Source organism: Sphaerodactylus townsendi, linkage group LG02 (assembly GCF_021028975.2).
Source record: "Sphaerodactylus townsendi isolate TG3544 linkage group LG02, MPM_Stown_v2.3, whole genome shotgun sequence".
NCBI classification, from domain to species: Eukaryota; Metazoa; Chordata; class Lepidosauria; order Squamata; family Sphaerodactylidae; genus Sphaerodactylus; species Sphaerodactylus townsendi.
Window position 1 is genome coordinate 142,291,498 of NC_059426.1, and position 15,473 is coordinate 142,306,970.

General features: G+C 44.5%; 1 protein-coding gene across 1 annotated transcript in view; it reads right to left on the reverse strand.

Moving 5' to 3' along the window:
- Positions 1-13,771, reverse strand: part of TMED10 (transmembrane p24 trafficking protein 10) — a 29,080-nt gene extending 15,309 nt beyond the window's left edge. Inside the window, exons 1-3 of the mRNA XM_048484622.1 lie at positions 13,711-13,771; positions 8,975-9,294; positions 1,543-1,663 (exon numbers count right to left, since the gene is read on the reverse strand). Coding sequence (XP_048340579.1) covers positions 1,543-1,663; positions 8,975-9,294; positions 13,711-13,771 — 502 coding nt within the window. The remainder of the gene's footprint in view (positions 1-1,542; positions 1,664-8,974; positions 9,295-13,710) is intronic.
- Positions 13,772-15,473: the final 1,702 nt, after the last annotated feature.

Below are 15,473 nucleotides of genomic sequence, written 5' to 3' on the forward strand. Positions count from 1 at the left end.
TACAGTGATACAGAAATTACTAATGTATGAAATACCAATACACAATTGGAGCAGTTGACACCCCTTCAAATGGCAAAGCACCCTCAAATGAGTATACACATGAAATCCAGATTCCAGTTCTATGAAGCCTGCCATCTCAGCCAAGGGAGTTTCTCTGCTCCAAAGGGCCATAATGGATTTCACACCAATGCAGTATTCTACACAACGATTAAGTAATTCAGTGCCACAATCCCACTGGGTACTTTGTGGGATCACCATATAGGAATCACATGGCCTGGGAGTTTGAGGTGCGACATAGGCCCCTTCCACACATGCAGAATAATGCACTTTCAATCAACTTTCACAACCGTTTGTCAGTGGATTTTGCTATTCCACACAGGTGCAAAGTGCACTGAAAGTGGATTGAAAGTGCATTAATCTGCATGTGCAGAAGGGGCCATAGGGAGACGGGTTTTTTTGACAAAGCCTCAGCAAGGAGCAAAGGCTGCCGGTAGGCAATCAGAAGCAGCAGTTAAAACATCAGGAGATGTATGGGCTATCTGCCCTGAACTTCAACCAAAATAGTCAGCAGGAGGAAGGGCAAGTGCGTCAATCCACAGGAAATGTCAGCTCTAGCATTTGTTAGGCAATTGTCCACAAAGTTTCGTACACCACCAGCATATTGCACAATTCCTCCTTCTTTCTTTCAAGACGGAATACACCAATGCAAGGGGCCCTTTGGTAGTTATAGCCATGTGTGCTAGCAATCAATTAAGAGATAATGTTCTATCTTCAAGAAGTGGATAGTGGGCTAGTGCTGGAAAAGGGACTTGTACTTTGGTCATGAGAACAAGAGTGAACAACTCCGGACTAACCTCCAGACTGAGGTCCCACACTGCAAAAAAAAAAAAAAATTGAGTGGCAAGGCGCAAATGGGATCTCTCAAGTACAGAAGGATCAATGCCAGGAGGAAGGGATCCCATTTGTGCATGGAATGTGCAAAAAGGAACGAAGGCACCACTGCCTGAAGAAGTCAGAACTGGCACAGCCAATGCCCCCTTTTGTCTCCAATGTTTGCTGGCTGGGAAGATGGAGGAAAGAGTTCACTGTGCCCATCTTGTGTGATAATGCAGGCATATCTTTTGTGATTCCAAGTGCTCTTTCCAATAACATTTCAGCAGGACTGCACATCTTCACCTGCTGTGAAAGACATCAAAGGGTTTTTTTCCACCCAGAGATGTATGTTCCTGTCACAGCCACAAGTGTCGCTCTGGGATCGCGTTCACCTTGCGCCTCACCCTACATTGAAGTCCAATTCTGATTTCACCACTGCTCAAACTGCAAGTGCTTCTGGGAAGGAATTCAGCAACTGGCTTTCACCAGTAATATTGGGAAATGAATTTCCTGGGATTAAATGCTCTCTCTTACAGACCAAAAGATGCCAAAGAACTTGGCAAATGCAAACACCTTTGGCCCAAAGTTAAATGTGATTCTCTTAAAAAGTTATCTATGAAGAGAAAAACAAAGCAGGCCAGGAGCATCAAGTGGGGCCTTTTCACTCACCCACAGGGAGCTTGCTCTCAAAGCAGGCCTCAAACATGTCGTAGTCCTCTGTGGTGAAAGCAAATTTGCCCTTAGTAGCATCCTCCTTGGCATAGAGAGTGTGCCCGGCTGAGTCAGTAATCTGTAGCAGCAGAAAAGAATTGGAGGCAATCTGATTAATAAAACAGCAATAAGGCATTTCTAAAACATTGGAGACATTTTATTTCTGTGCTTCCCTTACCCCAATTACAGGGAATAGATGATTCTCACTACAATTTTAAATTCCAGATCAATTAAGGTTGTCAAAAATGTCTCTGCATTATTTGCTTCTTCATGTTAACTTCACAGCATTCCCATAAAAGCATTTATTGAAACAGAAGGGAACTTTTGCAGCAGTGGCGTAGGAGGTTAAGAGCTTGTGTATCTAATCTGGAGGAACCGGGTTTGATTCCCAGCTCTGCCGTCTGAGCTGTGGAGGCTTATCTGGGGAATTCAGATTAGCCTGTACACTCCCACTCACGCCAGCTGGGTGACCTTGGGCTAGTCACAGCTCTTCAGAGCTCTTTCAGCCCCACCCACCTCACAGGGTGTTTGTTGTGAGGGGGGAAGGGCAAGGAGATTGTAAGCCCCTTTGAGTCTCCTACAGGAGAGAAAGGGGGGATATAAATCCAAACTCTTCTTCCTCTTCTTAAAAGGGGGGGAGGAGAACTGATTAAGAAGAGGGGTAGAATGGGCAGCCACACCCAAACCTGGAGGTGGAGGGACGTGACCCCACTGCGGTGCTGCCCGCTGACTCCAATAGGGCTTTCCAGTGGAGCAGGGAGCTCAGAAAAGCTCTGAAACTCCCCCACCACTGGCAAGCCCCATAGGATTTAAATTACATATGCCGCCAAAGGGGCAGCATTAGTCTGAGGGCCAGTGTTCCACGCAACCAGCCCTAAATGTCAGCTCAACTCCCAGAAATGCCCCAGCACATCCCCATCCCACACTAGCATTCAAGCAGGATGCCAGCGCAGGTCTGCCATGACCCAAACTTCTGGGGTTTGCAGCAGCGGGGCTGCAGAATGCACAGCAGCCAGCACGTCTGTCACCTCCGCCGGGGTAAGTGCCCCAGTGAAAGCAAATGCGCCGGAGCAAGGCTGCGCTGCTCCTGCAAGCCCTTTCAGCCCCCCCCCTTTTGCATTGGGCTTTCAGTCACAGAATGAGCATTTACTCAATTAACTGAACATTAACAGTTGGTTCTAAGGACAGTAAGCTAGGAGTTAACACTAAACAGACAACAATTGCATAATTGAAACCAGTGATTCAAGGAGACGCTACGTTTGCACTTTTACAAACAAAGCAGGATTTATAGCATCCCTGGAAGCATATTAAAAGCACAGGTTTCATTTATTCGAGGATCACCGAGTGCAGATTTTGCATAGGGAAGGCACCAGTCAGACATAGCAAATTGTTTCCCAGCATCAGCTTAAGGATGCCCTGAAGCCAATCTTAGACCAAGTCAGGTCGATTTCCTTTTCCTTTTAGCACGAAATGACATTGCCGGTATATAGTCAGGAAGGCTGCCCGCAAAACTAAGTACACGAAGGGCAAATTGTTAACAGTCAGCCCACACAATTGTGGGGGAACAACCAATCTGAAAGATGTTCCTACAATGCTCTGGGCGTTATGCATGGTAACATCCTCCTCCACAAGTACAGCTCTATTCTCCACACTGCTGTCCCGAACAATAAAAGCCCAGTTGTGACTGGGATGGAGTGGGATGACAGTCATTAAAGAACCTCCACTATGAAGTCACATTTGGTACATTCCTCCAGAACAGAAAGAATGACTGTTAGTGCTGAGATGTCACAATCAGGGAGCAAGCAACAAAATGAGCCACAGGGAAGACAGCAAAAATGGCGTGATAACAAAGAACAATCATAACGCTGTTCTGGATAAGAGAATTCATGCAGCACTTGTCTCTGAAAGAAAACTAGTTGTGATCACCAGGTTAACTGGGGTGCCTAGCTGAGACAGACAAGCACTCGTGTGAGTTATCCTAAAATCATCTGCCTTGCAAAAAGTCATTTCTGATCAACAGGCACAATGGCTGCTCTGGAGAGTCCTGCCAAGTAGGTACCAAAATCAAGATCCAGCCAGAACTCAATGCACCAGTGGAGCCATCTGGAGGATATGAATTTCAAACGAGACTAAGTTTTCACCAACCAGCATTATGGAGTATACCGAGGCTATGACTATTTGAATGGAGATTATATACTACCATAGTGATGATTTAGATTGCATGCAGGAGTGATACAATACCTTAAAAAGACTAACACATTTTCACTTTCTGAGAACTAGATATACATGATACAGAATGTCCAGAAAAGTGTCCAGAAGCGGGTCATAGGTACTAGTCTTATTCCACCTTCACTGGCTTCTAATTTGCCTCGGGGCCCAATTCAAGGCGCTAGTATTGACAAAGCACTATATGACTTGGTGCCAGAATTACAAACATACCGGATAGTCTGTTCACGTTTTAAATGCAGTTTCAATATTTTGACTTGTTTGATACCTTAGGGAATCTAAGTTGTGTGGAAAGGAACAGACAAATGTTTTAAATAAATCAATGAATGTACATTTGATGGAATGGACACTAATCCAGAAAACTTACGCCAAAATTGATTGATTGATTTCTTTAAGCACTACATTAGCCTGGAAAGTGCTGTTTTAAACTTTCTGGGCCTGTTCGTATGATTGTGTTTTTATGCTGGGCTGAGGGGTTTTTTATTACTTTGATTCTGGAAGTTGTCTCTGGCAGGTTTCTTGAGAGTTGGCATAAAAGTGTACTAAATCATAGGTGTCAAACTCGCAGCCCTCCAGATGTTATGGACTACAGTTCCCATCATCCCCTGCCAGCTTCATGCTGGGAACTGTAGTCCATAATGATGGGAACTGTAGTCCATAACATCTGGAGGGCCACGAGTTTGACACCTATGTTCTAAATAAATACAAAGGGTCTGTTAAGGTGCTGCACAATCCTATAAGATGAGGTTATTGTTAAACCCAGGTTGCAAAGAATGACAACTTCTCAAACTCATGGAATAAATAACAAAGGCACAGTGCAGTACCATCCACTCACACGTACACAGCCCCTGCAACTCTGTATTGCTGTCTAAGTTTTTAACAGGAAGTTGCGGCCAATGCTGGGAAAAAAATTAAAGTCCTTTTGAGAGTAGATACACACATGGCCCCAAATAAGGCCAGGCAAAAGGGTACGGAAATATTAGGATGCTAACCTAGCAAAACTGGGGGAGGGGGGATCAATCCACCACCATCCAGCTACTGTTCCTTCAAAACATGCAGTTGAAATCATTTTATAAACATGAAAACATGTTATTTTCATTGTTTCTCTAACTTTAAAATAATGGTTTGGAATGAGAATTATCACTCTTTTCTTCAGTTAAGAGCAGCTTCTGAGCAATTACTGAACTACTCCCCCTCCCAGCGAGTTATCAGGTTTTGTTCTGTCCTAGAGACAGAACATAAGAGTAGGAAGAGAACCAGAAATGATGCCATCAGTTTAGCACCAAATTTGGGGGGGGGGGGGGGGGCCCCTGGGAAATAACAGATTTTTAAAAAAATGTCACAGCAGATGTTTTTGTGATGTTTGCTTGAATCTTAGGGGATGCACAAGTTACTCTGCTGCAGAAGCCAGCTCACCAGCTACCTGTGCAGACCCTAGAAGCTGCCAGAATGAGAAGCATTTCTGTTTTTCAAGATTAGAATCAACCCACATGAACAGAAGGAGCCGCGGTGCGTAGTGGTTAAGTGCTTGCGCTGCCACTCACATGGCTAGGAGTTTGAGCCCCCTGTGGGTCAGATATCCTGGCAGCTGGCTCATGGCCAACTCAGCCATCCATCCATTTCTTGGTTGGTAAATGAGTACCTAGCTCATAGCTAGGGGTAAAGAATAGCCGGGGAAAGCAATGGCAAACTACCCCACAAAAGAGGCTTGCCTATAAAATCACTGCTCGCAGTGGTACCCCAGGGTCGAACACAACTGAAGGGGAAACTTTACCTTTACATAAACAGAAGACTGTGCATGAAGCCTGTTGCTAATTTGACACTTGCCCAATGCAGGCAGGAAGGGATGGCACACAGACAACATCATTACCTGAGCTTCAACCTCAACAATGCATGGAACCCATGTGGTACAACTATGGGCAGGATATTTCATTTGGTCCTAGAATAGCATGGTTCAAATGATTCTATTTTTTTCAGCCAAAATAGTCCAGTGACTAAAAAGTATTTGAGCCTTTGCTTCCCTGAGTCAGAAACTCATTTTATGATTTGCACCAGGTGTTCAGCCATTGGGCAGACGTATTTACTCTCCAAAAAGCAGACAACAAAAAGGTGTGTGCATTTTAGGTATTAAAAAATAAGACCAATATCTAACCAAAGTAACTAATCCAATCAGACTAGATGAGGATCACTCCCAAGTGTTGACAGATACACAAAGGAGGATCAACATAAAATAGGCAAATCTCTAGAGGTGGGGCAGGCAACCCTTTTGGACCAAGAAGTAAAAAACATCTATCTGTAAATTTGCTGGTGTACCAGATAACAAAAGGGGTGTTATGCTGTGGTTGTACTTGGCCAGACGTGTTCAGAACAAGTCAAGCCTCTGCCATACAGTCAGCAACATGGGGATTTCACCTTGAACTCAGATACTAGCAGTTCTATGAGCCGATGATGGGCATAAGTCATGCCTGCTGCATCGACCCTGCTGGGACCAGAAGTGCTGCCAGTGCCTCAGCTGCTTGGACATAGATCTCCCCCCCCCCCCCCAATTACCAAGCAAAATGGCCTGGTATGCCATTGTCAGCACACATGCCAGGGGCTTTCTACTTCATCTGTAAGGATAGATGTAGATATTAGCATCTATACTAAGAAATTCCACCTCGTTCTTGAGGTGTGCCAGGGAGGTAGTCTGAACTTCTTGAACTCCAGTTCAGACATTTCCCATTTGATTTTCTATGAATACTTCATGAACTAATGGAGGAAGTTTTGACTCACGGTGGAATACATTTTGTTGGTCTTTAAGGTGCTCCTGGAGTCTTCGTTTTATTTTGCTGTTACAGACTAACTAGCTACCCTATCTGGAATTAGCTTTTTAGCTTAAAAGCTCTTCAGGGGCTCCAAGAATCATAATCTCTAATCTTAACATTCCTTACAAAATTACTGAAAAGAGGAATGAGTTGTAATTTACACTGCCCACTGAGAAGAGCTACAAGATTGCACAGGATTAGGCAAAAAAAAATGTGCTTTCTACAAAGCCCAGTACTGACACAACAGTCTTAGCCAGTGTACATATCTGCTCTGCTCTCAACTGAACCACTACCAAGAAAGAAGAGAATCACATGCAAGAGAAGTATTTTCAACCACTACACTGCTATATTGTCCTTTCATATTGACTCACACTTGTCACATTAACTCTCAAGTTGTGTCCTTCCATATTGTGTTACATATATAATGCCATCCCATCACATTCTGCTGCCTACCAAGACCACATTCCCAGCATTTAACCATACCACAATTAATACCTATCTAAAGGTTGGATTTATACATGCTTCTGATTCATAGGACTCTTTCTGTTCAATGCTAAGTATGCTTATTTGAAACTAAGTCACACTGCACTGAGTGACTTTTCGGCTAATCCTATGCAATCTTACATAAGAGCAAACCACCCAATTTAATCGCCATGAAAGTGCATTTAAAAATACAACTCTTGTTAAAAGCTATTCCAACTTTATCACAGCCACTGAAAAAAAAAGAATATGCTGTATTAATTGATAAGGCCTAATGGTTGCAAAATCGTTGCACTAATCACCATCTGAAGTGCTTCTTTTCCATATATCATTTTCATTCATGGTCTTAGGGGAGCGCAGCAATTTGGTAAATATGGCTGACCTTCATAAAATTCTCAGAGCTGCTGGTCATGGCACCCATTTTTTGGAGCAGTCTCTCAAAGAGGATTTAAAGATGCCATTATTTGACTAGATTAGTTATACAAGGTAAGCTTTTAGCTAAATTCCCAAGTTCCTTTGTTTTCCAATTTGCAAGAAGCAGCTGACATTTTAAAATGAGTTGCGCTTGAGTGAGTGACATTTGAGGCAGAATTTTGCACTTTTTACCTAGATTACAACTTTAGCCTTTAACTTGCAATAATTATTACCACATTTTATTGCTGCTTTTTTGTTGTAAGCTGCCTAAAAACACCAGCGTAAGTCTCCCCTTCTGTCAACATGGACCAAGGATTTGCCATCTGCTCCATATAACTGGCTCCTGACAAGGAGAACACTGACAATATGACACAGGATAAATTTGACTAGATGTTGCAGGTGGAATGAGGGCTCCAAATGGAGCTACTACTGTCAGCAGCATCACCTCTGGCTGTTTGCAGCAAGATGTTTTATCCATAGACACAAGGATATAAATTCTTGCTGCAGATTTTCATAGAGTCGATGGCAGCGTCTTTGCAGCCTTATCACTATGTCACATGGAAAGTATTGCATGATCTTATTACTAGAGCTGCCCACCCAACACATTTACACAGCAGAAAGGTCCTGGGGTACATCTTGCCTGAATGCACTAGGTGGCTTTGGGAAACCCTCCTCTCTCAACCCCTCATGTGCAGTATAACACTAACCCAACTTAATGCCATTACAATAATTTCAACAAAATAATGTTCATGGGCCACTAAAAGGGCTGTATTAACGCTAAGCAGTATTACTCATCAAGCAACCCCTGTAATGTGAATGAACTCCCGCTACCTTTTATCTGGGTTGGCCTCCTAGCCCTCTTGCTCTTCACGAGGGTCACAAACTCTAAAGTTGTGGCTTCTTCAAGGGAAGTAAAACTCGCATGTGGAGAACAAAACAGGTGGGACGGGGAGGGGAGAAACCGGAGATGGGCAAATGTGGGGAGCTGACGGCAGGATTCCCGGGCAGGTTCCAAAAATGGCAGGCAGCCTGCAGCACAGAAGGCGAGGAAAAGCAGCAGCAGCAGCAGCAGAAGCCCGAGTGGGCGCCTGGCGTCACTCCGCGCCCCGTTCATTCAATCCGGGCCTATTTCCTGCTTCCGTGTCGCAGCCTTATCAGGAGAGGCGAGCCAGGCTGACGTGTCCCAAGAGGCGGAAGGGCCGGGAAGGCCAAACAGCGAGAACAAACAGCGGGGGAAGCCCACGCGCCATCCCGCACACCGCTGCACGCCCACCGACGGGGCGGCGCACGAGGAGAAGAGCGGGATCTCGTCCCGCAGACCAGGCCTGCTGCTTCTCGCGAGTGGGGAAGCCCCGCACGCCCCCCCCACCCCCCGGTCCGCCCGTCCCGTCCCGTCCCGTCCCGTCCCGCCCCCTCCCTTCCTCCCTCCCTCCCGGCCCCGCACACCGCTGGCCGTCTTGCAGCACCTTGAGATCGGCAGACGCGCCAGTGGCCGAGCCCGGCGGCGGGGCGACCTCGTACTCGCCGGTGACCAGCGTGTCGCGGTGGATCTCCTCCCGCAGGCATTTGCGGGCTTTGCCCGGCAGCTGGAAGGAGATGGGCCGCGCGGGTCCCGGTAGCAGGAGGAGGAGGAAGAAGAGAGGCAAGAGGAGCGGGACGAAGGCCGGCCGGAGACGAGGGCGGCCGCCGGGCTCCGAGATCCACAGCATGGCGGCTGGTCCGACAGACCGACGCGGACCGGGCTGTCTGGCTCCGCCCCGGCCCGCGCCACGTGACTTGGTGCGGCCTGCGCGAGGCAAGAAAGAGGCAGGCCGCGCTGGAGGCCTCTGGGCCAACTGTCAGAGGGGCATTGAGACCCCCCCCCTCCTCCTCCACTGCGGGGTTTATTTAAATGGGGCGCGTAGGGTACAGAAATCACGACAGGATGGCCTCAGTGACTGCGGTGAACGGCGGGCCTCAACCCTGAAGAGAAGCCATAAGAATGGGAAAAAGCACATACCTGAGCATGCGGAACAAGAGACGTAGCCCAAAACAATCCCTGTTTCTTATCGAAAATCGGTGTGGGGAGACAATCGACCTCTGGTTGTGACCCAAAGGAAATTCATATTGTACCACACTAAAACTGCCTGCCCCTAAAGCTGCGATTAAATAAATAAACCGAGGTCTAATAGTACATTAACTATTCCAGAAAGTTATTCCTTTAATTTATTTAGGGTGATGCTTAATTTCTGTGTAGTCAAACTAACACGGCACTCATACTTTTGGATATTGAAATCTTGCAGCTTTGTGCAACTTGATTTTCTTTTCAGCTAAGGCAGCACAGTTACGAATTACTGCTGTGGCAAAGAGCACAGTAAGCAACCATGTACGGATGCAGCCTATCCTGGCTATCCTTTTGTGTTCATAATCCTAAAATTGGCCCGTGAAATAAGTAGGGATTTGTCCTGCTTTTGAACTGCAACTGTAAACATTCTTAGGGCAAAGGGAGAGGGGTTCTGTCTGTGATTGTTAGATACTGGAGAGTCATCATCAGGTGAGGGCTGTTGTCAGCCAGTCCTGTGTGGCCACTGTTTGAAACCGGGTCCTAGACTAGATGGACTATAGATCTGATTCGGCATGGCTATTCACGTGTGTGTTAAGTGCAGTCAAGTTGCTTTCATTTTATGACTACCCTATAAATCAAAGTCCTCCAAAATGTTCTATCGTTAGCAGCCTTGATCAGGTCTTGCAAGCTGAGGGCTGTGGCTTCCTTATAGGGACAATCCATCTCACAATGGGTTTTTCTCTTTTCCTGCTGCGTTTCAACTTTTCCTAGCATTATAACTGTTTCCAGTGATTCTTGTCTTCTCATTCATGTGTGTGACCAAAGTAGGATCGCCTCAGTTTAGTAATTTTAGCTCCTAGGGACTGTTCAGGTTTGATTTGATCTAGAACCCACTGATTTGTTTTTTGTCAGTTGAGAGCATCTGTAACACTCTCTTCCAACACCATATTTCCAAAGATATTACTTTCTTCCTGTCTGCCATATTCTTTGTCCAGCTTTCACACCCACACATCGTAACAGGGGAATACTATGACATGAACTAACTTGATCTTGCTTGCTAGTAAGAAATCTTTACACTTAAGAATCTTTTCTGGCTCCTTCATGACTGCCCTTCCCTCTCAGTCTCTTTCTGATTTCTTGGTTGATGATGGAGCCAAGGAATAGAAAGTCTTGAACAATTTCAAGTTCCCCATTGTCCACTTCAAAGTTGAGTAATTCTGTAATAGTCTTCTTGTCTTCTTGATGTTCAGCTGTAATTCTGCTTTGACACTTTAACTTTCAGCAGTAGTTTCAAGTCTTCACTATTTTCTGCCAGTAATGTAGTATCATCAGCATATCCCAAATGGCTAATGGTCCTCCCCATCCCCCCATTTTCACTCTACCTTCATCTAAATCTAATTCAGCTTTCCTTTTTGAATAGAGACTGAAAAGAAAGGGAGATAGATTCAAAGGTTCTTATTTATACACGTATTGGTGTATCCTACATTTTCAGTGCTGTCAGCGAAGTTTCCACTCCAGCATTTTATAGCCATGTCTAAAATGAATAATAGGTGATTGTGCTCACAAATGTAGCAATTGTTTAGATTATCTGGAATTATAGAGTTTTGGTCTGGGACCAGTGTACCTGCAAGACACTTCTCCTGATATGTCCCCCAGAGAGTGTTGTATTTTGCTGATAATAACTTGCTGGCCTGAAAAGTGTCCAGCTGTCCTCAACTATATTCCATTCAGGATAAAGATGACAGGAGGTTTGTGAATTCATCTCCCATTTCCTGGACTATCTTTGTTCTTGGGTTCTAGTGCATTGGGGACAGAATTAGGTAGGCACTAGGACCCACATAGAGCATTCTAGAACTAAGACTGTCCAGGAGATGGTGGATGAAGTCACATCTCCTCTCATCTTTATCCTGAATAGGGTATAGAACCCAGGGCTTTTTTGGCCCTGGTCCCAGCCTGGTGGAACACTCTGTCAAATGAGACCAGACCCTTGTAGGACTTGTCTCAATTCCGCAGGACCTGTAAGATAGAGCTGTTCCACCAGGCCGATAGTAGAGGACAGCAACAGGTTATGATTCCATCATTGCTGGCCTACCTTTCTGCTTTCCCCCCTTCTGTCACTCCTTTCTGTTGTTTTGTAGGTTCTGGGATAGGGTTGGGACATCCAGAAGTTCCATCAGGATTTAATTATGCACTACATTATATGTGCAGGTTTTAGGGCATATCATATTTCATTATGCATCTTATTATTGTATATTTATATTTTATGATGTGAAGCACTTTGAGCCCACTGCAGCAGGGACAGTATAAAGTAATTAAATAAATGAAAAATAAAGTTTGTTTACTGCTTTATCAGGCCTCACTTCCTAATACCCAACATAGCCACAGTAAAACTGACTTTTCCTAGCACCTATAACTAGCTCAGGCTAGTCCTGTCTCACCATATCTCAGAAGCTAGGTAGGGTTGGCCCTAGTCAGTATTTGGATGGAAGAGCACCAAGAAATATCAGAGTCGCTACTCAGACAATGGCAAATCACCTCTGCTTTTTCTTACCTTGAAAACCCCACAAGGAGTTACCATAATGATGGTAAAAAAAAAAGAATTCAGGAAACCTTTATCCATTCTGGAGTTACTATAGCAAAACAAACAAACTTGTAAGAATACCTTTAATTACAGTGACTAATGTCAGTAATTTGAATCAATTAGCACATTCTTCCCAGTTTCAGAGAAATATAATGTACAATGCAATTAGTTTTTGAAGTCAATGGGTTTAGAATTGTGTCACTTTGCTTAGGACTGCACTGCTAGGCAAACATAGGTTTGGATCCATTACTGCATGTTTGACTCTCTCATCTCCTCTCTCCCAGTCTGGCCTGAAATCCCCTCCAAAATGCTGTTTTTGGGGAATTCCATATCCCCCAGGAACAGTATTGAAAGTGGCATCTGATGAAGTTGCAATGGGAAGAGAGAGGCGAGAAAGCTGTGTTCCATGGGTAGAAATGTTCTGTTGCATCTAAGCCAGTTGGGCCATTACAAACCTATACAGTCCATCCCAATGGATATTTACTTGGAAGCCTGAATGAGTTCAACAAAACTCACAACAAATGTATATTAGATTACAGCTGCAGAGATCAAACCAAAATCACCTGCAGGAAATAAATAATAGTATATAGCCCAGGGGTCTGCAACCTGCGGCTCTCCAGATGTTTATGGACTACAATTCCCATAAGCCCCCGCATTGGCTATGCTGGCAGGGGCTGATGGGATTTGTAGTCCATGAACATCTGGAGAGCCGCAGGTTGCAGACCCCTGGTATAGCCAGTAGTCTTCAACACCACATATCAAGATAGACTATATTCTACGTCGTGCAAATGGGCTGTATTCTATATTGCATCTGCATGTTAGTTAATATTCCCTTTTAAGAACTTGTGCTTTGTCTAGATAAAGGGAGGAAAATAACATTTTGTGCTATCAGAATCAGAACAAATCTGCATATTTGATATCTGGGGTCTCCCTAATGTTATAGGAAACTTGAAGATGGGGGATCTATCAGTTGGTTTTCTCCAAACAGAATAAATGTGGCAGTCTGAATGTTCAGTTATTTAAAATATTCCTCTAGGGTAAGGGGAAGTTAGCTTGATGAATATTGATGAGTCAGCAGACTGTATTCATACTCTGAAGAGCTCAATGTGCAAAAGGTAGGAATGGGAAGCACTGAGCAAGCACAGGAAGTTATCCTCCCCCACAGCACATGAAAAAGGCACAGAAAACCAGGGTGGCACATGGAGAGAAGCAGTATTAATATCCTTTTTAAAGTAAGACTTCTCCAGCATTTGGTGCCTCATCCAAACCACAATAAGTGTGACTTAGACCAGATGGGGTACTTCTGCATTCTGAAGTTCCCTAAGGAGAGCCAGACTTACCACCTTTGAGGTAAAAAGAAGAAGACTGTGCCGTTGAGTGGCATGATGACCCCATCCATGAGGCAGTGCAGGCTAGAAATGAATTGCCATTGACTTCCTCCACATAGCAACCCTGGTCTTCCTTGGTGGTCTCCCATCTAAATACTGAACATGAGCCAACCCTGCTTAGCCCCCAAATGCCCTTCAAACAAAAAGACACTGAGAAGAAAGAAAACAACAGCAAAAATTAATGCATACCTGCTATTGTTAGCATGGTGTCCAGGACTGAAGGTTCTGAAGAGAGATTTGTGAAGGCCATCTGACAAGAAGAAAACCTTTTGCCACTAGGCACCAAAATGAGCGTGTTTAGTGCAACACTGACCTCTGGCTTTTTCTAGCCTAGCCAGTCCTCAAAAGAACAGCCCTCTCAAGGATCTGCACCTGGTACCTCCACTGAGTGATGGTAGTCAGACCACCCTCATTCCCCCCACTCCCATTAGATCGTTGGTTATTGCTTAGAAATGAACCCTACATTTATATACACGTGCACCACAAATTCCATCTCTTGTGAACCCATTTGCAAATCTTTGTAGGTTTCAAGGCAGGGGCAAGGACTAGTGGCCTTTCTTTGTGCTGGAGGTGCTTCTCGGGATGTGAACCCAGAAGGTACTCCTTTCGAGACCCCTTCAGCCTTCATAGCATGTATCCGATTTTGCAATAAATGTTGCAACCCACCAACAGATTGTCCACTGGTTCAGAGGCATCTTACTTTGTCCATGTGCTTGGGATGCATTTGATATAAATATACAATATGGAGGATGTTTCTCAAGGCCAAAGATGGAGCTGAAATGCAGCTGGAGTCAAAGGGAAGGGGAACACTTGTCAGACGTATTCTAAGTCAATAGACATGTCACAGGTGCATCAGTGGAGATTATTTTACCTGGAGTAAGATAAATATTAGTGACCATGGAAGAAGATAGGAATAAAATGCAAGAGGATATTTTGCTGTAGGATGGCTAGGAGAAGCCCCGGAGCCCTTCAAGTTACCACCACCGTGAAGAGGAGGAGAAAATTTAGCATTGGAAGGCAGACATCTCCATTTTTATTTTTTTTATAGATAGAAATTAACAAAACAGACAAAGATATCAGAATCATCATAGTTAGTCATTCAGTTCCAAAGCCTAAGAAACATAACTAAATTCTACATATATGACATAAAAATCAAAACAATTACCAAGGATTAAAAATAATTGTAATAATCCAAAGTATATGAAAACACTGAAAAATGCCTTGTTTGCAAATTGCACTGAGTCAGCAAGTGGGGCAGCAGGAGGGGTTAAGGGGGATTTCCAGAAGAATTATCAACACTAAAATCCCCTTGGATGGTAGACAGGCTGCTGTTATGCCTAATATATCAGGGGCTTCCACTTCCTCTTTGTGCAGGAAGGAACAGATGCGATAGGAAGCTATTTTGAGGGTTTAGGGACCAAATTTGTGAAAAAGAAATATGTCCAAGACTTGAAGAGTGAGGCATTCACATTCTGAAGTTCCTCTTTAAGATGCTGGAGGACCAAAAGCCCTTTCCCCTACCTAATTAAAAAAAAACTAGAATGTCTTTTAAGTGGGGAAACATAGTCCCAGTGGAAAATTCTGAGTTTTTATTCTGAGCTTTTATTCAAATCTCAGTCAATTAAACCTTTCTCCTTTTTACAATAGAATAGAGGTTGATTCCCCACGGGCAAATTATCCCGTGATTCTCACAGCAAAAATCACATGGCTTAAGTGCTGAACACGGCTTCATCCCGGTTCTGGCATGCGCTCCCCCATTTATCATGCGTTTTTTGGAACCCTGCATTGATTTGCACCTTTTTTTGAACCATGCGCCAAAGCCAATTCAGTGGGGAGAAACGGGACAGGCACGGCTTATTGTTCCCGCCCTTCAAACCTTCCAGCCAATTAGAGCGCAGTGGTTTGTGCGCAGAGTGCGCACAGCCTTTTTGTGTGTGTGCTGGGCATGGCTA